Raw genomic sequence first — 23,867 nt, 5'->3', positions numbered from 1 at the left:
TCTCTTCACAAATTAGTAATGTTGTCTCAAGAGTCCTCTGAGAGTCTACCCTTTACTCCCTCCCCATTCTCACGTGGTACTAGCCTCCTCTCCAGGCATGGGGTCAACTATCAGTTATACACTCGCACCCAGCATCATCTCTCTCTTTCCTTCCATTGCTTCTGATTTGTCAGAGCACTTGTCTGACATTTAGGTTGGGTATGCTGCAATTTGATTCATGTAAAAATTAGGAATGCTAAACCTGCAGTTCCACCAACTCCATTCCAAGTCCCAGACTTCAGTCTCAGACTGAAGGCTTTACAATCTGAAAACCCAGCTCATCCAAGCTAGATGTGCCTATCTATACACTTGTATGCACACACCCAGATTTCTGATGCCTTTTGTTTTGAAGCTAGGTGTTTCATGGTCACCTGGTTAGGAGCCAATCAGAGTAGTTGTACAGCAATTGTTCCTTAGTTCAGAATCCATTGGCTCCATTTTGTCCACTTACACTCTGACTCTTGCTATTCTAAAAAAAGTCAACATTGCATACCACTCAAAATGAGACTTCAGTAAACACTTTGCACAGTTGTCTTGTTTTAAAGCAGGATCTTACATTTTTAATGCAGTCCAAAATTGAAATAAATATAAAGATGTGGTTTTTACATAACATCCCCTGTCACTATTTCTGACTGTGGCATTTTGACCATTGGCTGTCCTCTCCCTTGCTTCATCATTTACAACCAAACCTTCAGGCACTGAGACCCATTCCTTGTAATTCACTGTCGAAATCCCTCCTCCCTCCATTTCTCCTTCTTTCCAAATGGGCCTAATGAATGTGGAATAGGTGCACACATGGCTGTTAAAATGTATTGCAGAGAATTGTGAAGTGACATATTTTGGTCAGGGGCAATGAGGAGCAGTAACATAAAGACAAGAATACAATTCTAAAGGAGGTGCAGGAATGTAGGGATATGGGGGATACACCTGTATGAATTATTGAAGGTTACAGGACTGCTTGGCAATATGATTATAGGAATATGGGAGCACCTATTTTATAAATAGAGGCATTGAGTACAAATGCAAGAACGATACAATGTCGTTTACACTTGTCAGTCAAAATTGATGTAAAATATGCAATTCTAGACATTACACTTGAGGAAAAAGTCACAGGAATGGTTCCTGAAATATGAGACTTCAGCTGAATGGATAGGTTGGAGAAGCTAGGTCTGTTCTTCACACAGCAGAGAAGGTTGAGAGGAATCTTTATTCCCAGATTTGCGAGGGATCTAGACAGTGTTAGATAGAGAACCTGATCCCATTGGAAGGATTGAGAATTGAGGACACGCAATTAAATGATTTGCAAGAGGGACCATAAGAAAACTTTACTTTTCTTCATTAAGATCTGGAATCTGTTGCTTGAAGAGGCAGCGGGAGCAGATTCAATTGTGGTTTTGAAAATGGAATTGGAAAACACCTGAAGAGAGAAAATGGGGAAAGGGTGGGCCATGGCTTGATCTAAAACAGTCTTGCCGAAAGCCAGCAGGGATTTGATGGGCTGAATTTCCTCCTCCTGTGCTGTGACCATTTAATGATTCAGTTCTGTTGCGTTGTATCTAAATTTATACACCAACCTTGTCCCCGTAACTTTTCAGAACTTTGAGCAAATGTCAATTAATCTTTTTAAAATTAACTGTTGACCTGGTATCAGTTGCTATTTGAGGAAGATAGTTTCACACTCCCACTACCCTTTTCACATACATGTGTTTGCTAACTTCAAGAGACCATACCCCTCAGTCCTAGACATCCAAACTAGGACAGAATAACAAAATTGCACAAGGAAGCCATTTGTTCCCCTATGTCTGTAGCAGCCAACGGAAATAGCTCTGACTCACTACCCTATCTATACCACATAATACTTTGAAAAGTTGGATCAAATCAGCCTTGAATATTCTAAATTCCAAGAAATGCAACCGTGATTGTGTCTTAGCTCCTCATAATTTAATCCTTAAAGTCCAGGTTTATTCTGGTAAAGGTCTTTATATCAGCCCCTAAAGGTGTGATGTATGGAATTGCTCACTGTACTCCAGATATGATCTGACCAGTGCTTTGTAAACTGAATCATGACTCTCTGCACTGCTTACACTGCTGGCTGTCTTTGTGTTGTCAGCAGTTTAGGATATGTATTTCTCTATCCCATCATTTAAGACATTAATGCATACAATGAAGAGTTGAGTGCCCAACACAGAACGTGCCTTCTGTCAGATTCTTGTTGCTTAAAAAGCGCAGCAGGTCAGGCAGCATCTAGGGAACAGGAGAATTGACGTTTCGGGCATTAGCCCTTCTTCAGGAATGCCCGAAACGTCGATTCTCCTGTTCCCTAGATGCTGCCTGACCTGCTGCGCTTTTCCAGCAACACATTTCCATCTCTGATCTCCAGCATCTGCAGACCTCACTTTCTCCTCTTGTTGCTTAAGCCCATTTCATAATTAGGTCAATAATTTGCCTTCAATTCAGTGAGCTGTTACTCCTCACCGTACTTTTTTCATAAGGCTCATCACAGCCATAAGTAATCCATTTGGCAATCAAGCTGCTGTCAACACACTCTAGAGTCAGTCCCATTTCCTTGCTGTATCCCTGTAACACTACACATTTATTTCCCTCAAGTAACTATTAATGTTCCTTCAGAATCAATAATTGTCTTCACTTCCACCCTCATGGTATCAGATTTTGGGTCATCAGCATTCATTTTATAGAAATGTTCTTCCTCACATTTCCCCTACACACAACCTTAAGTCTATGTCCTCCAGTCCTTGTACCATCAGCTTATGGCAACATATTTTACTTGTTTAACTGATTTAAACCTGGCATGATCTTTTGTTCTCTATAGAATCTTCCCTGAATCTCTTTAATTTCACTGAGTACAACCTCAGCCTCCAAAACAAAACTCTCTAAAATCCCTCAAGACTGGAACCATTCTGGTTCATTGCCTCTGCACTGTCTGAAGGGATGTCACATTCTTCTGAAGTTATGGGGATTATAACTGGACACAATGATCAGAATTGTGCAATTAAGTCCATGTTGCCTCTCTCTAATCCTTCACACTTCCACTGATGTCAAAGTGTGGTGCTGGAAAAGCACAGCCAGTCAGGCAGCATTCGAGGAGCAGGAGAGTCAACGTTTTGGGCATAAGCCCTTCATCAGGTGTTAGGTTCCATCCTGCCCCTTATTCATAACTTGTTGTAGTTGATTGGCACCATCCACATTGTATGCCACATCTCCAAATTTGGTATTGTTGGAAATTGTCGAGGTTTTATTCTGTGGTCTGATATTCAAGTTATTTATATGCATCAAAAAAGCAGTGGTCCTCACATTGGAGTCTTGGGAAAAATCACTGTCTACCAAATGTCTATGAAATAGGTTTTTGTTTGGCCTTTGATCATCTGGCAGGTTTCTTTCCATATTTCCTTTGTTGCCCTTGCTACCTCTTTTATCACCTTTACCTTTTTAAATCTGTTTGTGGAATATATATATTACTTACAATATTTATTACATTTATGTCCCGTTGAGAAGGTGGTCATTGTTGTATATGACTGCTAGTACCTCAAAGGGTTAACTGATGTTTCTTCATAAGCTCGTCCATCAGAATATAAAGGATCCTTCCTGGGAGGAACCTAACCAGAGTGAATTGCTATAGCAGTTCTCTATGTATTTCCCAGACTTGTGTACAGTGCTTTAGTTATTGTTCTTAGTGTCAACAGCATGTAATTGTTCAGGATTTTATACTTAATTATAAGATTACTCCTTCCTCCCAGGAGACTATTAAGCATCAAAAACAGAAGTTGTTGGAAAAGCTGAGCAGGTCTGGCAGCATCTGTGGAGAGAAATCAGAGTTAATGTTTTGAGTCCGGTGACCCTTCCTCATAACCGTTCTGAGGAGGGGTCACTGGGCCTGAAATGTTAACTCTGATTTCTCTTCGCAGATGCTGCCAGGCTTAATGAGCTGTTCCAGCATCTTCTGTTTTTGTTTCTAATTTATAGCAGCCACAGTTCTTTCGGTTTTTATTTAGACTATTAAGTATGTCAGATGTAATGCAACTAACTATTAAGTAATGTATAATAAACTTATTAACTGTTCATCAATGTTGAACCTATTCTTTTGTCTCCGAGAATGTTTGGGCATCCTTCCTCACGTGTTTTCTGTAGTTAAGACTAATACCAACAATAAGGATTGGTGCTAGTGAATGTATCCAGATGGTTCAAGCAGAAACTAACATACATAAGATAGTGAGCTCTGTTTTTGAATTGCTGTTGTCTTTGTGGGGTAGGGTCGTTCTCTCCCTGTCCCATACAAAAAAATGTTGTTGGAAGTGAGTTTCGGATTTTTCACCTGGCATAAAGTACAGAACAGTTCCAAGTCAGGAGAGTGTGTGAGGGGAACTAATGGTTCCCTTATGCATCAGCTGCCCTCGTCTTTCGAAGTGGTAAAGGTTGCAAGTTTGAAAAGTGTTGTTGGTGGAAACTCAGTTAGTTGTTGCAGAATGTCTTACTGATTGATCATGTTGCTGTTATTGTGTGTGTCAGTGTGGAGAGTCAATGTTGAAGGTGGTGGATGAGGCACCATTTGAGTGGCTGCTTTGTTCTGGATGGTGTCAAGTGAGTTGTTGAAACTCACTCATCCAGGTAGAGGGATAGCGCTTTGTTACTTTGTATGGTGGGGCGTGCTGGGAGTGGTGGAGAGTGGCTGTTGTTCAGATTGGGTGGGTGAAGGAGTTAGTAGTAGGCCGTTGTGTTGGATGAAGGTAGTAAGAGGCCAAATTTGAAGGAACTTAAAAGTTATCGGGCTGAGTGAGGTGATGGAGATATCTTGGTTGGAGCCAAAAAAAAAATTTAAGTATGAGGATGGGATGTTCCTAACCAAGATTTTGCTGGAAGGCCACTGTAAGCCAAAGTACAGAAGAGACAGGAGAATGAGATGTTACAGAATCACAGAAATGTTGGGGCTCCGAATGAGGAATCCAGCAGGAAAGATTTAGGCAAGCTCAGATTTATGAATGCTAGAAGTTGGAAGGAGACCTTGGCAGTAGTGGGACTGATTCACCTGAAAATAACAACAAAATGGTTTAGACTATGAGAAGAGGGTGATTTTGTGCAGGAGCGGAAACAAACAGTGACTTGAAAGTGGATGTATGCAGCGATTTTGGAGGCTACATGGGCTCAGGCTGGGGTCAAATACAGTGTGGACTTTGTGAATGTTCTTTTGTGAATCAGTATGCAGGGCCAGGGTGGAGTCAGTGGTGAAGGATAGGGAATGGAGGATAGGGAAATCTGTTAGCCATTTTTCTACAGTATTATATTTCTGCGGCTACAAAAAGATCCCAACTGTAAAGTAAATCGAATATCAGGAAAGAGTAGACAAATTCAGCTTTTACAATCATCAGAGTAATTTGGTAGGGGAGAACTTGACTACTGGTGACAAAAAGGTGCATTTTCCAAAGCTTTTTGACTTGCACTCTTGAGGAAGAAAATCAATATAAAAGCAAATGACAAATTTATATTGTATGAGATTGTATAAGCAAGACTCTAATTGGTAGAGCTGTGGAGAATGCACAAATTACATGATGGCTGGCAGTTAACTGCTCCATTTTGTTTAACTTTAACCAAGGAATTAACCAGAAAATAGCTGTTTTATATTTTGTTTAGTTGTAACAGGGTACAGTGTCTGCAAAGAACAGGGCCCGGTGTATTAACAGGGAACTTGCACCACACTGTGAGGCCTAGTGACAATGTTTTAAATTGGTTACCAGTGTAATTGCTAACATACTCGGGATTATTTAGCAAGCACTGTCCAATCACAGAATCACATCTAATTTTAGACACAATGTTTAGTTCAGCAGTCAGAGGCTGGTTGAGTATTGTCAGTACCTTGTCCGTTATGAACAGTGAAAGGAACATATTATTTGATGAGATCCCTCAGCCTTTGAAACATATGGCCTCCCTACCTAAAATCTCACAGTTCAATCTAAAAAGAGGATATTTATGGAAGGAACAAATTACTACAGATGCTTGAATCTGTAGTAGAAACAAAAGTGCTGGCGATCACAGTGGGTCAGGCAGCATTCATGGAGAGTAAGCAAGCTAACATTTCACCTCATCGGAACATACAGATCCTTAAATGACATGGATGTGGTAAATGTTAATAGTTAAAACAAGTTAAATAATTGTACCGGGAACATAAATTTGAACTGGTGAAAAGGAAATGTTTATTCAATATTATACATTTTGCAGTAGTATTTGAAATAAGCTACCAGATACATAAAGAGAAGCAGTAACATTAGAGATTGTCAAACAGATATTGAAAGATACAATTGGGGACTGGAAGCTTTAGGTTTGTTGTGTTGAGTGGCTTTTGTTAAAAGTTTAAAGTTGATTTGAGTGGTTCTTTACTTTTTCTTTGACAGACACTGGGAGCTCTTCCAGACCAAGATTCATTCTATGATGTTACAGACTGTCTTGAGCAACAGGGGTTAGAAAAAATCATTCAACGGCATATGAGTAACAAAGGAACTGATCCAGACGTAAAGCAACAGTTTACCATTTATGAGGTAAAATCAGTTTCATGTTATATGTGGAATATGAGAACTGCATTTCATTGGTAAACATGTGCAATTATTAGTGTTACTACAATTTAATAAATGAAAACGTGAATAGGTTTCTGAGATTTTGTAAGAAACTTTCATTTTAACAGCAGTGCAATCAGATTTTGCTCTTCAAAGACTGGGTTTGTCTAGACAGGGCACTTTAAATTTACTGATATAGGGTGAAGCATTGATCATCAGGTGTTTGTCATCACTGCTGGTTGTGCTGATGTGATTAAGCAATGCCACTGAGCCCAACATGTGTCTAATAACATGACAGTATTGTTATCTTGAATGCCTTTTTTTTTAATTAAAGGCTGATGCTATTATAGCCCCAAATTCACAATAAATGAGCAGTAAGTTAGGTTGAACAAGTCAAGTTGCAGAAGCTTGACAAAATCAGCTAGATTAGTGGAAGAGAAAAATTCTTGAGACTGAAGACTGCCAGACACTTCAGTAGCATTTAATGTCCCTAGTTGTTTGAGACCACTAGGAGATGTTTGATTCTCCACCTCAGCCAAAGTGAAGATTTCTCAGCTTCAAGCTTTCGCATCCACAGTGGACTCTCTGTAGGCCACAGTGGACTCTCTGTAGGCCACTACAGAATTGAAAAGCAGATCAGTATAAGCAAGAGAGGATAAAAGAGAAGAGAGTGATACCAATTTAGGGAACATGCATCTTACTACCTACTGAAGAGAAAATGAGGTCTGCAGATGCTGGAGATCAGAGATGGAAATGTGTTGCTGGAGAAGCGCAGCAGGTCAGGCAGCATCTAGGGAACAGGAGAATCGACGTTTCGGGCATTAGCCCTTCCTGAAGAAGGGCTAATGCCCGAAACGTCGATTCTCCTGTTCCCTAGATGCTGCCTGACCTGCTGCGCTTCTCCAGCAACACATTTCCATCTCTTACTACCTACTGTCCACTTTCCAAAGGAACATGTAGGGAACCCAAACCCCCCACTGCTGTGTCAATGGCTCTGAAGTGATGGTTATAATTAATTTTTGTGGCACTGGGTCATTCCAGGAAAGATCTCAGAAGCCATCACCCAAAATGCAGTAAGAGGATGGGTTCATCAATATGACTGATGGCTGTAAACTGGACATGTGTGGTAGGTTATAATATATTTAGAAATGACAATCATGGTGAAGGAGAGGAGGAGGTTAGCTGTATTAATCAGATGTTGCATAATAGTAGCAGGAAAAGACACAACCAAAAAGATAGAAATGGAATCCATGTGGATTGCGTTCAATGGCAGGAAGATCAGGCACACTATTAGGAATAAAATATAGATTGACGGATTGTGGTTAGGGCATTGATAAGGAAATCTATGAAAGGAAGTCTAGGAATTGACTACACAATTTAATCATGAGGATTTCAACTGTCCCCACATACAGCGGCAGAGGGGGGGGGAGTGAAAAGCGAGATATGTATGGGATTTCTACAATGTTTACAAGATTTTTTTCCAATCTAAGGGACACGAGATTATCTGGAAATAGTGATTGCGTTCTAATTAGGCTTAAGATAATGATTCAAAATGATTTGGGTTCAAAGAACAAATTGATAGATTGGACAAAAACTGCTATAAAAAAGGTTAGAGCCACGGAAGATGAGATTAACTAGAAACAAAATGTCTAAAACATTGGACTGTGGTGCATAATATTTAAGGCACATTTAGTAAAATAGTGTAGCATTCTGTGATGAGAACAGACTAGCCAAGAACAAGATGGCATGGATAAATTAAACAAGGTAGATAAAATTGAATCCAAAAAAAAAGTATGTCGACTATATTAACAGTAAAGAAGGATGGCAAAAAGAATTAGGAAAGTAGAGAAGAAATATCAATGGATATCAAAATAAATAGCAAACCATTCCAAAGCATGCATTTATCAAAGGAGAATTAAGATGGGAATAGGGTCTTAAAGGTTCAGTAAATAAATAATTCAGCAGACTGTTCCTAGACCCTGCACAATTTGGTAATGGTGAGAAATTTGGGAGAATCGTGTGAAAAGTTGAGTGAGGCCTTTCTCCATGTAACAAGTTATGTTTTTAATTAAATTCCATATGTTGAAATGAGGTTCTCACTAGTGAGTGGCAGGAGAAAGACACACCAACTTTCCTTTCCACTGTCCAAAGGCTTAATTTAGTATTGCTCATAAGCCACAAGCTTTTCAGCCACTCAGGAGCCAATCAAATAGTTTTTGACAAGATGGTGGCATTTTATTTGTTGAGTTTGTGACCAATTAGCAACCTGTTGGTAGTTGAATCCCACTTTGTGTACAGACTCCTTGAGTCAGGGTTTTCCCTTTCATACCTTTTCCAACTTCATACAAAACAACAGTGTAAACACAACTTGCATTGAGTTTCAGCAGCTTGCTCTTCTTCAGAAGAACTCCAATTTCTTCCTCAGATCTTCACTGTAAAATGGTTCTTTTCCCCATTCAATTCACAATCAAAAATAAAGTAAAATATAAAGATTAAATTTTGCACTTGTAAAGAACATTTGAATCAAAGGAGGACCAATAACCCAAAAATGCAGGGTAGGAGTTAAAGGAAGTTTGTTAGACTAACTGAAAATGGGAAGTGGTGTTCCACAGGAATCCGTGCTGGGACCACTGTTGTTAACCATATGCATAAATGATATTGACTTTGCAATTGGAGGTCTCACGTAGAAACTTTTATGTTCTCTGTCGATGTGTGGCTTTTTGATCCTGAGATAGTGAGATAAAACAAATAATTTGTCTTGTTTGCTAGCTATAAATTTATAACTGTGGTGGCATGCATGCCAAATGTAAACCCAAGCTGTGGGTTTGCTGTAGGTGTTATTCTTGTACATTGAAAGGAGAGAATGGCGTCCAGACCACTAACTAATGGTCAGGTTGGAATGCATCTGCATGCTAGAGGTCAAAGGCCTTAGAAATACTCCCTGTGTTCTATTGTGAGTAAAATGCTGAAGTAATATAATTTCATGCCTTCTCATTTTCCACAAAGAAGACGTACATTTTGCCCCACATGATGGAACCATAAACCTGCACTTTATTAGTGTTTATTTTAAGCCAGATCAAATGGATAACAGAATTAATCAAGTAGAAGCTTCAATATTTAGGTCTATGGTCTGGCAGAGTGTGTGTAATACAGCTTTGCTTTGATGAGTAACACATGGTGAAAACTTCAGAGAACTAGGAACAATCAGAGAATGATCAGTGATGTGGTTCACCCTTCCTCTCTTTTGAATAGTTTGCATTTCTAGTCAGGCAATTTACTAATTTGTTTTTCTTTCCTTTTTTACCAGATTCCAGTAAATTAGGAATATAATCTTTTATGTATGCATTAAATTACATTATTTTTTTAAAAAGTCTTTTATCATTGCTGCATGAGTTTAAGAAAAGTTTTTTTTTCTACATGAAGGTTTGGCATCCCATTCTTTAATTCCCCAGTAACCTTGATCTTCACCAGGCTATGCAGTATTTTTGGAGGGTAGTTAACCTTTTTTTTGACAACTGAGAGGTCAGGAGCCATCCCAAGGCCCATTGGTTGAAAATAACACAAGTGACAGCAAGTATGTCACTATTGCCAACATAGTAGCCTCTCAAACTAAAAAACAAATACCTACATCACAACCCCACTATTTCAGGATTAAAAAGCCACACATTGACAGAGAACATAAAGCTTTCTACATGAGACCTGCAATTGCAAAGTCAATATCATTTATGCATATGGTTAACAACAGTGGTCCCAGCATGGATTCCTGTGGAACACCACTTCCCAAAATGTTGGACACCTTGGATGAAGATTGAGTAAAGTCCATAAGATGTAGGAACAGAATTAGGCCATTTGGCCCAAAGACCTGAGTAAGAATGAGCCAGAGCAGGACACAGTGTGACAGCATATTATAAGATGGTACACTTTGACCTTAAGAGGAAAAGGGAAGTTCAGGGAAACAGTCATCACCATAATGTGGGTGAGGTAGAGGTGCTGAAAATTTGAGGTATCTTACATGTTTCTTGCATCAGGTGCAGGAATTAGTGGAAGACCTGCATTTATGATGATGTAATCAACTGATCATTGATCTCTTTCCTGTTCAATAGTTCCCATTAATAAAGTTATAAACTCCATCTCTATTTCCTTGGGATTTATTTTGAGAATGAATACCATATACTAAAGTGACTTTGTTGACCTCAAACACACTCCTCCTCCATTACAATCCAGGCACTTCCTGGCATCAAAAGTATAAACTTTTGCTGCTCGTGTCATTTCGCAATGGAGAATGAACATCCTGAGTACCCAATTTTGAGTCATTTTTGGAGAAATGGATTTTAAAATATGTTTATTCTTTAAATTGATTCCTATCTTTGAAGGTTGAAACTGCTTTAAACAGGATTTATTAAAATTTGCTGGTTGTCAAAATAATTTTGGATCTGGCAATCTTTCCCTTTTGCTAGGGCCAGAAGATGTACTGCCCTATTCTTTAGGATTTTCTGGTATATATTCCTTTAAGCAGATTTGCTTTTCAGACTGGAGGCCTGTGACCAGTGGTGTTCTACAGGGAATGGTACTGGGTCCACTTTTGTTCGTCATTTGTATAAATGTCTTGGATGAGAGTATAGGAGGCATGGTTAGTAAATTTGCAGTTGACACCAAAGTTAGTCATGTAGTGGATAATGAAGAAGGATATCTAAGATTACGAGAGATCTTGATCAATGGGCTGAGGAGTGACAGGTGGAATTTAGTTTGGATAAATGTGAGGTATTGCATTTTGGTAAAACAAACAAGGCCGGAACTTATACAATTAAAAGTAGAGCCTTGTGTAGTGTTGTAGAACGGAGAGACCCAGGGTTTCAGGTACATAATTCTTTGAAATTTGTGTCAAGGTAGACAGAGTGGTTAAGGTATTTAGCAAGCTTGCCTTTTTTGCTCAGATGTTTGACAATAAGAGTTGGGACATCATATTGAGGTTGTATAGGACATTGGTGATTTTCTGGTCGCCCTGGAAGGTACGGTGGCTCAGTGGTTAGTACTACTGCCTCACAGCACCAGAGACTTGGGTTTAATTCCATCCTTGGGCAACTGTCTGTGTGGAGTTTGCACATTCTCCCTGTGTCTGTGTGGGTTTCCACTAGGTGCTCTAGTTTTCCTCCCACAGTCCAAGGATGTGCAGGTTAGGTGGATTGGCCATGCTAAAGTAGCCCATAGAGTCAAGAGCTATGCAGATTGGGTAGGTTAGACATGGGAAATGCCGGGGTTAGGGTAGGGGGATGGATGTGGGTTGGATGCTCTTTGGAGGATTGGTATGGACTGATTGGGTTGAATGGCTTCCACACTATAGGGATTCAATAATATTATTCAACTTGACAGGATTTAGAAAAGATTTATCAGGATGTTTGTCAGGAATGGAGGATTTGAATTATGAAAATAGCCTGGATAGATTGGGACATTTTTCATTGGAGTGTAGGAGTTTGAGAAGTGACATTATCTAAGTTTATAAATCATGAAGGGTGTAGATAAGGTAATTAACATAGGTCCTTTCCCTAAGGTTTGGGAGTTCAAAACTAGGAGACATATTTTTAAAGTGAAAGGAAAACGATTTTAAAAAGATGTCATGGGCAACTCCTTTAACACAGAGTGATTTGTATGTGGAATGAACTGCCTGAGGAAGTCGTGGGTGCAGGAACAGTTTATAACATTCAAAAGACATTTGGGTAAGTACTTGAACAGGAAAGGTTTGGAGGGATATGGGCCAGATGCAGGCCGGTGGGCTTAGTTTAGTTTGGGAAGATGATCAACATGGACAGGTTGGAACAGAGAGTCTGTTTTCATGCTATATGACTGTATGAAGGTTTCACACCTAAATCTATCCTCCTGTGGATCTGTGAGATAGGTTGACAAGGCAGTCACTCAACAGAAGGTTAGGTTCAAAGTGAGGAGGATGCTTGCCCCAGAGTACATTCTGTGGTAAGAAGCCATGTGTAACATGGGGAGACCATTGAGAACCCTCCTACTTATTTGCATAGCTGCATAGTTATAGGCCTCATCAGAAGGATTGTAGCCAATCAAAGTGTTCAGTGCTGGGAATCGGTCTTGACTGGTTACTGCCCACTGCCAGGATAGTCCAATCGGGTGAGAGATTGATGATGTTATTCGTCTGAAACCCATTTGTTGTTTGTGTGATTCCAGTTTGTGGACTGTTGATCTCAAATATTCCTAGCCATGCACAGCCATTTATCGCTGTTCTGTCAGTCTGAAATACTCAGTGCTGATGCACATAATCCAGTCCTCTCATTAGTTTATATACCTCCCTCAGGATTCCTGTAGTTCTGCGCTACTCCAATGTATGCAGGCACAGTTCTTTAAACTTATCTGTGGGACTAAGATGCTTCAAGATGGAGATTACACATGCCGATTCATTGTGAACCTTGCTGAAGGACATTACATTCCCACTGCATTAAGGGACAGAGAAATGGAATATGGAATCTTGAGTTTGAATTTCTGTAATTGTGTCAAATTGGCAACAAAACCATACTACAACAACATCATAATTGGGGCAGAAGTAGACCATTCAGCCATCAAGTCTGCTCTGTCATTCAGTGAGATCATGGCTGATTTGATAATCCTCAACTCCACTTTGCTACCTTACCTCCACACCATGCCAACTTATATAAAGAATTTTTAAAAATCTAAATCTGTCAAGTCCCCAAGGAGCCTTTTGTGTTTCAGTAGGTTCACTGCTCATTCTTCCAAACTCCAAATTCCAAACTCTTAACCTACTCAACCTCACCTCATAAGACAGTCCTACCGATACTGGTATCAGCCTCGTGAACCTTCTCAGGATTGCCTCCAATGCCAGTAAATCCTTCCTCAGATAAGGGGCCCAAAATTGTACATTGTATTCCATGTGTAGTCTACTGAGTGTCTTGCATCACTTTAGCAAAACCTCTCTATTTATATGCTCCATTTCCTTTGAAATAAAGGCCAGCATTCTATTTGTCTTCCCTAATATCCGCTGAACTTGTTTGCTAGCTTTTCGTGATTTATACATAAGGACTCCCAAAAGCCCCAGCCTGATCAGCCTCTCCCTATAGCTCAAATCCACCAACCCTGGCAACATCCTTGTACATCTTTTTTGAACACTTTCAAGTTTCACACTATCTTTCCGATAGGAAGGAGACCAAAATTGCACGCAATATTCCAACAGTGGCCTAACCAATGTAATGTACAGCTGCAACATGACCTCCCAACTCCTGTAATCAATACTCTGATCGGTGCTGGGTCCTCTACTTTTTGTCATTTACATAAATGATTTGGATGCGAGCATAAGAGGTACACTTAGTAAATTTGCAGATGACACCAAAATTGGAGGTGTATTGGACAGCAAAGAGAGTTACCTCCGATTACAACAGGATCTTGACCAGATGGGCCAATGGGCTGAGAAGAGGCAGATGGAGTTTAATTCAGATAAATGCGGAGTGCTGCATTTTGGGAAAGCAAATCTTAGCAGGACTTATACACTTAATGGTAATGTCCTAGGGAGTGTTGCTGAACAAAGAGACCTTGGAGTGCAGGTTCATAGCTCCTGGAAAGTGGAGTCGCTGGTAGATAGGATAGTGAAGAAGGCGTTTGGTATACTTTCCTTTATTGGTCATGGGGTCGGGGAGTCCAGAACTAGAGGGCATAGGTTTAGGGTGAGAGGGGAAAGATATAAAAGACACCTAAGGGGCAACTTTTTCACGCAGAGGGTGGTACGTGTATGGAATGAGCTGCCAGAGGATGTAGTGGAGGCTGGTACAATTGCAACATTTAAGAGGCATTTGGATGGGTATATGAATAGGAAGGGTTTGGAGGGATATGGGCAAGGTGCTGGCAGGTGGGATTAGATTGGGTTGGGATATCTGGTCAGCATGGACAAGTTGGACCATAGGGTCTATTTCCATGCTGTACATCTCTATGACTCTATAAATAATATTCAGCTCTTCCATTCTTCCTGCCAAAGTGCATCACCTCATATTTTCCCACATTAGGTACACCTGCCAAGCATTTTCCCATTCACTTAACCTGTCTGTTACCCTCTGCAACCTCTTTGTGTCATTCGCAACACTTACCTTTCCACCTATTTTTGTGTCATCCACAAACTATGGCTATGGTATATTCATTTTCCAGATCCAAGTAATGAATATATATTGTCAATAATTGTAACTCCAGTACTGATTCTTGTGGGATACCATTAATTACACATTGCCATTATGAAAATGACCCTTAATCCCAACTCTGTCTCCTATTAATTATCTCTGACAACACTAATATAGTATCTCCAACATCATGGGCTCATATCTTATTATGCAGCCAAATGCCTTATCAGATACCTTTTGAAAATCCAAATATATTACATCCACTGCTTTCCCTTTCTCTATCCTGCTTTGTTACCTCCTCAAAGAATTCCACTAAGATTGCCAGGCATAATTTCCCTTTCATGAAGTTTGATCATATTATTTAATTCTAAATGCTCTGCTATTTGTGTAATGGACTCTAACATTTTCCGAATAATAGGCATTCAGCTGACTGGACTACAGTTGTCTGCTGTTATCACTATCCTTTTTTGAGTAAAAGGTGTTATATTGGCACTTATCCAATCATCTTGGATTTTTCTGGAATTGAATGATTCTGAAAGATTACCACCAATGCATCCACCATCTCTGTAGCTACTTCCTTGAAAATCCCTGGATACATCCCATCAGGTCCAAAGGACATTTCAGTCTTTAGCCCTATTTCCTCTATGTGCTCATTTCCCTACGACTTTTTCTCCAGTGATAATCATCTTACTTATTTTTTCTCATCTATTTGCCCCTTGACTATTTAGTGCTTTTGGAATGCTATTCCCCAACCCCATCCTCTAAGGTGCCAATGTTTTCTTTGGCTTTTCTCAACTTTTTAAATATATTTCAAGAAGCTTCTTGATATTACTTGCAAGTTTACTGTCAAAGTTATCTTCTCCTCTTTAAATTACTATTTGGTTATCTTTTGTTTTTTTTTAAACTTCCACAATCCTCTGCATTATCACTAATCTTTGTCATATTATGTGTTTTTTATTTCAATGTGATGCTATCCTTAACTTGTCTGAATAACCATGGTTGGCTTAGCCCCTTCCTAGAATCGAAATTCCTCACTGGGGTAAATCTTTGCTGTGAGCCATAAACTATTTTCTTAAATGTCTGCCATTGTTCCTTGATCGTCTTTGCTGTTGAACTCTTTTCCCAGTCCATGCCAGCCTCATTTCTTTGTAGTTATCCTTGTTTGAGTTTTTGTTTCTAACCCAAGTTCCTCCCTCTCAAATTTTATGCTAAATTCTGCCCTATTATGGTTACTGTTTCCTCAGGGTTTTTTTAACTCTCTGATCATTGTTAAACTTTCCTCATTACACATTACCAGATCAAAAGTAGTCTGAATCTCTGATCGGATCCACAATATATTGATCTGGGAAACTGTCCTGAACACTTATGCTTCCTCATGGCTTCCCCTGCCAATCTGACTGCTGCTTGTGGCTGCAGAGAACAATATCGATGCCCCTACCACAACTATATTCCTGATTCCTTCACCCATATGTGAATAGCTCCCTGTACCAAGGTGCCATGGTCATCCTCCCCGAAGGCCCCACTCTTTCCCACTTCTACTGTTGGACAAGTGTAAGGGCTGAGACTCCTCAATTATAATCCCCTGGATTCTCTTGACTGTCTCACCAGCAGTCGCACCCTCCTGTCCCTGATCACGGGCCAATTTTGAACGACCTAATCTGAGGGATGTGACCGCCTTTTGGCTCAAAGTGTCCAAGTAATTTAGCTCTTCCCTGATGTGCAGCCATATCTGTAGCTCAGACTCTAACTCCTCCACTGAGCTGCAAACACCTCCAATAGATATTTGCGCTTTGGATCACTTTGCTGTACAGCAGCTCTCCCATGCTGCAGCAGCAACACTAATCCTGCCAATCACTATCATATTTGATTTAATTTATAAAGTAATTACTCAAGATTCCATGCTCTTTACCTTTATGATGCATCATTTTTAAAAACAGAAAAATAACATCAGTATTAATTTAATACTTAAGTTTTTTTAAAAATGAAAGATAGGAAAAAAACTGGAGCCCTAAACATAAACTGAAGACTTTATTTTAAAGATTAGATATAAGGATACTGTCTACATTTACATGCAGTTGTGGTCTTGGCTTGGAGCCACTGTATGCTGCACTTTTTGTTTGATTTGGCTATTTCTAAATTGCTCTACTACCAGTGTCTTTTCATACCAACTTGTGAATGCATTGCTTTATCTCATGTTGTGCCAGCTGCAGTTTAATGCGGGACTGTTCTTGAATCCCAAAGAAGTTAAGTTCGGAGTAAGGATAAGGATTTTAGAAAGCATTTATATATTTAGCATTTTGTAAACAGCAGTGATTTATACTGTCTGCTGTACTTGGTGTCCCTCTTCAGTTCATGCTTTCTCCCAGATTTGTCCGCTATTAACATAATCTGACTTTCTCTCTTTGCTATGCTTTACTGAAACCAGTTTGTCTGATGTAGTTAATCATAGAACCATAGAATCCCTAGTGTTGAAATAGGCCCTTTGGCCCAACAAGTCCACACCAACCCTCCAAAGTGTAACCCATCCAGACCCTCTCCATTCACCCCTGACTAACATTCCCAACCTACACATTCCTGAACACTATGGGGAAATTCAGCATGGCCAATCCATTTAACCTGCACATCTTTTGGATTTTGGGAGGAAACCGGAGCACCTGGAGGAAACCCACGCAGACTCGGAGAATGTGCAAACTCCACACAATCACCCAGATCCCAATACTTGTATTAATGCTGATATCTGATGGTGACTTCCATCTAGTTTCTCCTATTGAGTTCTGAGGAAGGGTCATCGGATCCAAAATGTTAACTCTGACTTCTCTTCACAGATGCTGCCAGACCTGCTGAAGTTTTCCAGCAACTTCTGTTTTTGTTTTTGCTTTACAGCATCCTCAGTTCGTTCAGTTTTTATTTAGTTCTTCCTATTGTTGTTTTGTCAGTTCATCATCTCTGCTTTGCTCTGGGAGTCTGTTAGTTTGGCTCAGTCCAAATTAGTTCATAATCAATCTGCCATCAGTTAGATGGATGAATAAATCTTGGTGCTGCAAGGGAATTTTATCTACTGCTGATGTGTGGCAAACTATTACTATTGAGATCAGTTAGAAATGTACTGCTTGTAACCAGGCCACAATTCTCTGTCAAAATAATGCTGAAGTAAACAATTGTCACAATTGTTAATGCACAGATGCTGTAGCAACTTTAGGAGAGGGACAATTGCAAGGTAAATCCAGCCTCTTAATTAAAATTCATGCAATGACATGAAGTAACTGTAATTGTACAGTAGATATGAAATGATCAGACTACAGACAGTTGTGCCTTGTCCAGCTCAGTTTAAGTACTTTTTAATAATGTGGTATGCACTAATTATAGCAAGTCAACTTTCCTGGCACTGAAAATGAATGCTTACAAGTCTCATTCCTTCAGGGTTTAGTTTTTGGACCTTTTAAATATAGAACATTTTTGTTTTGCTTGTTTTTCCTTTCTGTCTCTCTCCTTATCTCTTGATCCAGTCCTTCCCTCTGTTAGGGTGCAGTTTTCCAGGCCCAGAGATAGGATGATGGCGTTACCTGCATCTGAATATCAGTTAATGGTCTCAATGGTGTTCTTCCTGGTCTGCAATTATCTCCGCTCCTGATAGGATGAGAAAGATCCGGCCCGCTCAACAGATGTACTCATAGAATCACAGAACTCCCACGGTGCGGAAGCAGGCCATTCAGCCCATCAAGTCCAAACCGACCCACCCAGATCCACCCGCTATCTCCACAACCCTGCGTTTCTCATGGCTAACTCACCAGCCTGCACATCTTTGGACTCTAGGAAAAAAACCAGAGCAGCCGGAGGAAACCCAAATGGACACTGAGCCACCGTACCGCCCGGCAGTGATGGAGGCAGTCTGTCGTGGGGGGGTGGGGTGGCGCAGTCTGGAGAGAGATTGCAAGCATACAGAATAAGAACAGGAGTAGGCCAGTCAGCTCCTCCAGCTGTCAGTAAGATCATGGCTCCTCTGTTTTTTGTTTCAAATTCCACATTCCATTTCTGCACTTTTGGGGCTCTGAAGTCTAGTGGCAGGGAGTCACCTCTCCCTGCCTTTGTGTCCAACCCTCCTTCTACCCCATACCTCCATCACTGCCAGCCAGTCTCTTTCCATTCCACCCCAGAAACTCTCCCTGCCCCCAAACAGCACTTACCATCGCCATCAGAGATCCTTAGTTGAGGCTCCACAGCTTCCAACAGCCACCAGACACTGGGAAGTGGAACCGCAGCAGGTTCGAGTGCTGTTGGCCTCTGATTGGCTGGTATCACCATGTGGCTAGGACGTCCTGGTCCGGGATATTAATTCTAGCAGAAAGCCTGCAGGTGATCACCTGTCTGCTTTCCGAAAGCTCGGGCAGGCGTTCCCATCCTTGTTTCCCTGCTGGGAAACTCCTGCTTTCATAATTAGTCTGAGCAGATAGTTTCGGCCTTGGCTTCGCTCTCTGTAACTAATCTGAGATTGAACTGACCCTCTTTAACTTACACTTAAGCCTCAAGTATTGCTGAAAAGACATGAGTTTTGTCAAAGGATTTTGTCTCTCACCGATCAGGATATTTCGCAAGATATCCAGAAGTAACAGGAAAATAACATGCACTATGAGAGGACAGTGCTGATTGGTTGGCAAGTGGACTCTAATTGGTAGAGATGTTGCCCATGGTGTATCAAGCAGTTATTGATGACTGCAAAAAGCAAACTGCTGACTGTACTGAATCACCTCATGCTTGCAAAGATCACAATTTAGCTTCAAACATTAGATGCGATTCTGCAATTGGACATCATTTGCTCCATAATCCTGAGTGTGCAAAACGTTCTTTTGGAATACACAGGGCCCCGTTCTTCAGCTCTGATGAAGAGTGTCCAGACTCAAAGCATTAGCTTACTCTGTCTCCATGGATGCTACCTGACCCTCTGTGATCTCCAGCATTTCTTGTTTTCAGTACAGATTCCAGCGTCTGCAGTAATTTGCTTCTGTTAGGTGACAACATTATCTGATTCACTTGTCAGGGCAAATCTTTGATCAATCAGAGTCAACCAGCTTTGCTTAAGATTTGATCAATGACTGACCAGTAACTGCCAAGCTATGATTAATGCATTCTTCATGACAACACCCCTACCAATCAGAATCCACTTGCTAACTAACTGGGCTCTCTCCTTTCACAGAGTATAATTGTTGTTTTCCATTTACTTCGGTATTTGTTGCAAATTGTCCTGATGAATGCAAAGCAAAAAAACTTTGACAAAACTTTTTACTAATACCTAAATTTGGTCCTATCAACTGACTTCCTCCTTAGCTCTTGCACTGTTCACTTTCACACTGTTTGAATCAGGTTGGTTAAAGACATAAATATTTACTTACCTCGTCTCTCAAATGCCTGGCTTCCCTCACTGAGATGTCATCAACTTCCCCTTCCATCACGTTTCCAAGGAAGAACATTTTGAATCTAAATGTCCACGAGCCAGTCTAATTAATGACAGATAACCCATTAAATATTCTGCTATAGCAACTAATAACCTATTTAGCGCACTTTTTTAAGCAATTCAATAATGTATTTTAAATGGCTCTGCTGATTTGAGCCAAAGTCAGCTTTTGAACTGTTTCAAATCGATTGTTCTCAACTTATTAAATTGTGATTATTTTAGTGTTGAGATTCTGCTAACAATTAGGAGAGCGAGGTGGATGGTGAGATTTCCTCTTCTCTTGAAAAGAATATGCTGCTTGCTGTCTTTTTAATTTTACCTTCCACCATGTTACAGATGAATTCACATGTAGGCCAATGTGTTTATGACGAGTGATGGAAATTGCATTGCCAGTGGTGAAATTCTCTCTCAGTAAGATAACGCTGGATTCTACTTATTACAACAATGCAAAATAGTTTCGGATTCATGCTAACAGAAACCTGGCTGTTTGATTCAAATATTAAACTATCTAAACTACCTTCAGGCTATTAGCATCAGGCTATTAATACCTCTCACCGTTTCAGATTCACACCAGGTCCCCATTTATTTGTTTTCCTTGATCAGAAAGTGATAAAATTAAGTAGTAGAATTCATCTAGTCTCTGTAGATAGGTAATGGGCTGAAATTGGTAGCTGCAGTCTTAAAATGATCCGTGATAGCTGTAGTGTGTACATCCACAATATTTGACTTTTCTGGTTAAATCCTATGACGATTGGTAAAGTTACAGGCAGCCAATGTGATGAACAGACCTGGGCCCACAAGGAGTATATTCTTTTCACAATTTGGTTGTAGAAGAGACTGAAAGAAAAAGGAGTTTGGTACACACTGGAAGATAAATATTTAGATCACAGTATCTCAGTTTTTACATTATATGGAACCAGCAGTGAGTATAAATGTCAAGGTGAGATTGAAAGAGTCTTTCACTGATATCATTTCAATTTGCTATCTGCACATTAATTTATTATTTGCACTTGGATAATAAGCACTGAAATTATGCTTTTCAGGAATCTAACCGACAGATCTCTCTTGCCATGGTTTATTGCTAACAGATACTGCCTCAGGCAGGTGGCTTTCAAGATATATCAGACAACTTAAAAGCCGCACAATGTTATTGATAACTTCCATATTCCTGACATTATTACATCTTGTCACCAAGTTGTATGAGTTCAATTCCTGTCAGATACAAAATCCAAGGCCTCCCACCCCTCACTGCAACCCTACTTTTGCCTTGACACATAACAAGGTGCTAGCTCTGTGGTGGGGGTGAAGCCACATACAAATCCTGCGACAGAGGGATGAGGACCAATGGAATAGTGTTAAGAAAAAGGGCTGACCGGTTTGAACAGTAAAATGCTTGGTGCTTGGGAAAACTGCCAGCAAATCTGATGTCAGTATCAAGGGGTCTGAAGGAATGCAGCTCAAATTTGGCAAGAACATCTTGGAGCGAATTTAGAATGTGTCCTTTCCAAGATGTAACCAATTACATGAAAGCACTGAAACGGAAACAGAAATTACTGGAGACATTCAAGCAGATCTGTCAGCGTCTGCAGAGAGAGAGTAGTGTTAACATTCCGGATCCAGTGACCGTTCTTCATGACATCAGTTGTGCACTCAATTGTGGTGCAGTGTCTGATGGCCAATACCTCAGTTTCCATTGTAGTACCAACAGTGGTCTGGGTTGTAGAGTATGGTATAGAGCAACCAGGGTCTCATTGATGAGGTGTTTAAACACTGCAGGAGTGGCAGCCTGGTGCAGAATCACTGTTGTGGAGGTAGTGGACATGCTTCAGGGTAGTGTTCTGAATGTTGTGACGAACCTGCTCCTCCAACAAATGTCCTTGGCTTTTTTTTTCCCCAGGAAGGTCATAAAAGACGCAGACTCCCAAAAGTCTGGGTTTGAAGGGTTTCAGGGTTTGAAGGGTTTGATTATAGCTAACAGATACTGGCAGATGGCTTTGAAGTTTTAAAAAGCACACTTGTACAATGAAAAGGGAATGGCCAGTTCTCCCAGCTCAGCTTTTCTCTGGTTTGATTTGTTTTAGCAGTAGTGGGGGAAAAAGCTGCTGACCCTAAAAAAGCAGACTGATCTGCTTCTCTCTCTCACTTATTTCCTGTAAAACCCTGGGTTTGATTTTACCTTTTGTTCCAAGGGGTGTTTATGGAGATTGTTGCAAGTATTGGAACAGCATCATTAAGTTGGGATAATCTGTTGGGTTTTCTGATGGGTTGAATTATTCTGTATTCAACTCTCTTTTGTTTGAGTTTCATTCAGTAATCTTGTAAATAATTCTATTTTGTTTAAAACGAAGTGGTTTGACCAGCATCTTCTCTCCTGGAATATCCACATTGCACGTGCTTAAAACAACTAGCAAAGTTAGGGTCTGTGCTACCTTCTTGAAATGTTTTGAGGGGGTCTGGCCTGGTCCATAACAACGTGCTGACACTCCAGTCACACATGCAACAAGCACTAACCCTTGTGATTTATGGTACAACTTTGCATTTAGAGCCAGGTGCTGATAGTACCCTGCAACCATGGGATAGCTCAATATACTGGCCCTTTGCAATGTGCTCCCCTCTCCCTGCTCCTCTGACCTTTGTAATGCAGCAGTGCATGACAAACTGGGGCGTTACAGATTTTGCCTGCTCCATCTGAAAGAATCCGAATGTGAAAAGATTCAGCTCCACTCTTATTACATAGTTCACATTGCTGTGAGGCTGCTGGTCTGATTGAAGAGGTGGCACAGTTCCATGAGCACCTCCTTGGACAACCAACCTCCCTTCCTGGTCAAGGTCAAGGTCAGAGAAGAGCTTCTGCATGACTGTAGCTTGACTGCATGAAGGCTCTGTTCCTTCCCCCTCATGTGCTGCAGCCCAAGAGGATCTAACTATGGCACCCATGCGATGGCCTGATCAAAGCCCTTATCTGTCACAGTCCAGACCTTCCACTATAACAGCACCAACCCCTGTCAAGATCAACTCTTAACTCCATCAAGTGGTTTCACAGACTTGAAAGAGCCATCAGAAATTAGTCAGCAACTAATCTGCAAGTTATTGATGATCCTTTAATTAAATGCAGAGGGAAGTGAGGCTGGCTTCTTCCAGATTGCAGATGTAAGAGAGGGCATTGGCTCAAACAGCACAATCCAAATGGTTGCAGATCAGAGTTAGGTGCCGACTGAAGTCACAATTGGTTTATTCTCTCTAGTCCCAGTGCATGTCCCTAATGTCCTTACCATGGTGGAGTTAGTATGGTTGAAGTGTTCGGGCTGTACAGACCTCATGCTTCCAGGTCAGAGCATTGACGTGACAGGCAGTAATGAACCTAAAGTTGTGGTTGTAATGGGTGGCAATGTGGCTCTGTGGTTAGCACTGCAGCCTCACAACATTAGGACCCGGTTCAATTCCAGCCTCTGGTGACTGTGTGGAGTTTGCACATTCTCCCCACGTCTGCGTGGGTTTCCTCCCACAGTCCAAAGGTGTGCAGGTCAGGTGGATTGGCCATGCTAAATTGTCCATCGTGTTAGGTGCATTAGTCAGAGGGTAATGGGTCTGGGAGGGTCCCTCTTCGGAGGGTCGGTGTGGACTTGTTGGGCCGAAAGGCCTGTTTCCACACTGTAGGTCATTTAATCTAACCTAAAAAAA

The 23,867-nt window shown here is 40.7% G+C and overlaps 1 protein-coding gene across 3 annotated transcripts in view; it reads left to right on the top strand.

Moving 5' to 3' along the window:
• fhod1 (formin homology 2 domain containing 1) overlaps window positions 1–23,867 on the top strand; it is a 313,847-nt gene that overhangs the window by 194,738 nt on the left and 95,242 nt on the right. For all 3 annotated transcript variants that reach the window (XM_043707126.1, XM_043707128.1, XM_043707127.1), the window contains exon 9: window positions 6,441–6,584. In XM_043707126.1, the coding sequence (XP_043563061.1) occupies window positions 6,441–6,584 (144 nt within the window). The remainder of the gene's footprint in view (window positions 1–6,440; window positions 6,585–23,867) is intronic.

The sequence above is a fragment of the Chiloscyllium plagiosum genome, chromosome 17, assembly GCF_004010195.1.
Source record: "Chiloscyllium plagiosum isolate BGI_BamShark_2017 chromosome 17, ASM401019v2, whole genome shotgun sequence".
In the NCBI taxonomy this organism is placed as follows: Eukaryota; Metazoa; Chordata; class Chondrichthyes; order Orectolobiformes; family Hemiscylliidae; genus Chiloscyllium; species Chiloscyllium plagiosum.
This window is presented reverse-complemented; position numbering and strand designations above follow the sequence as displayed.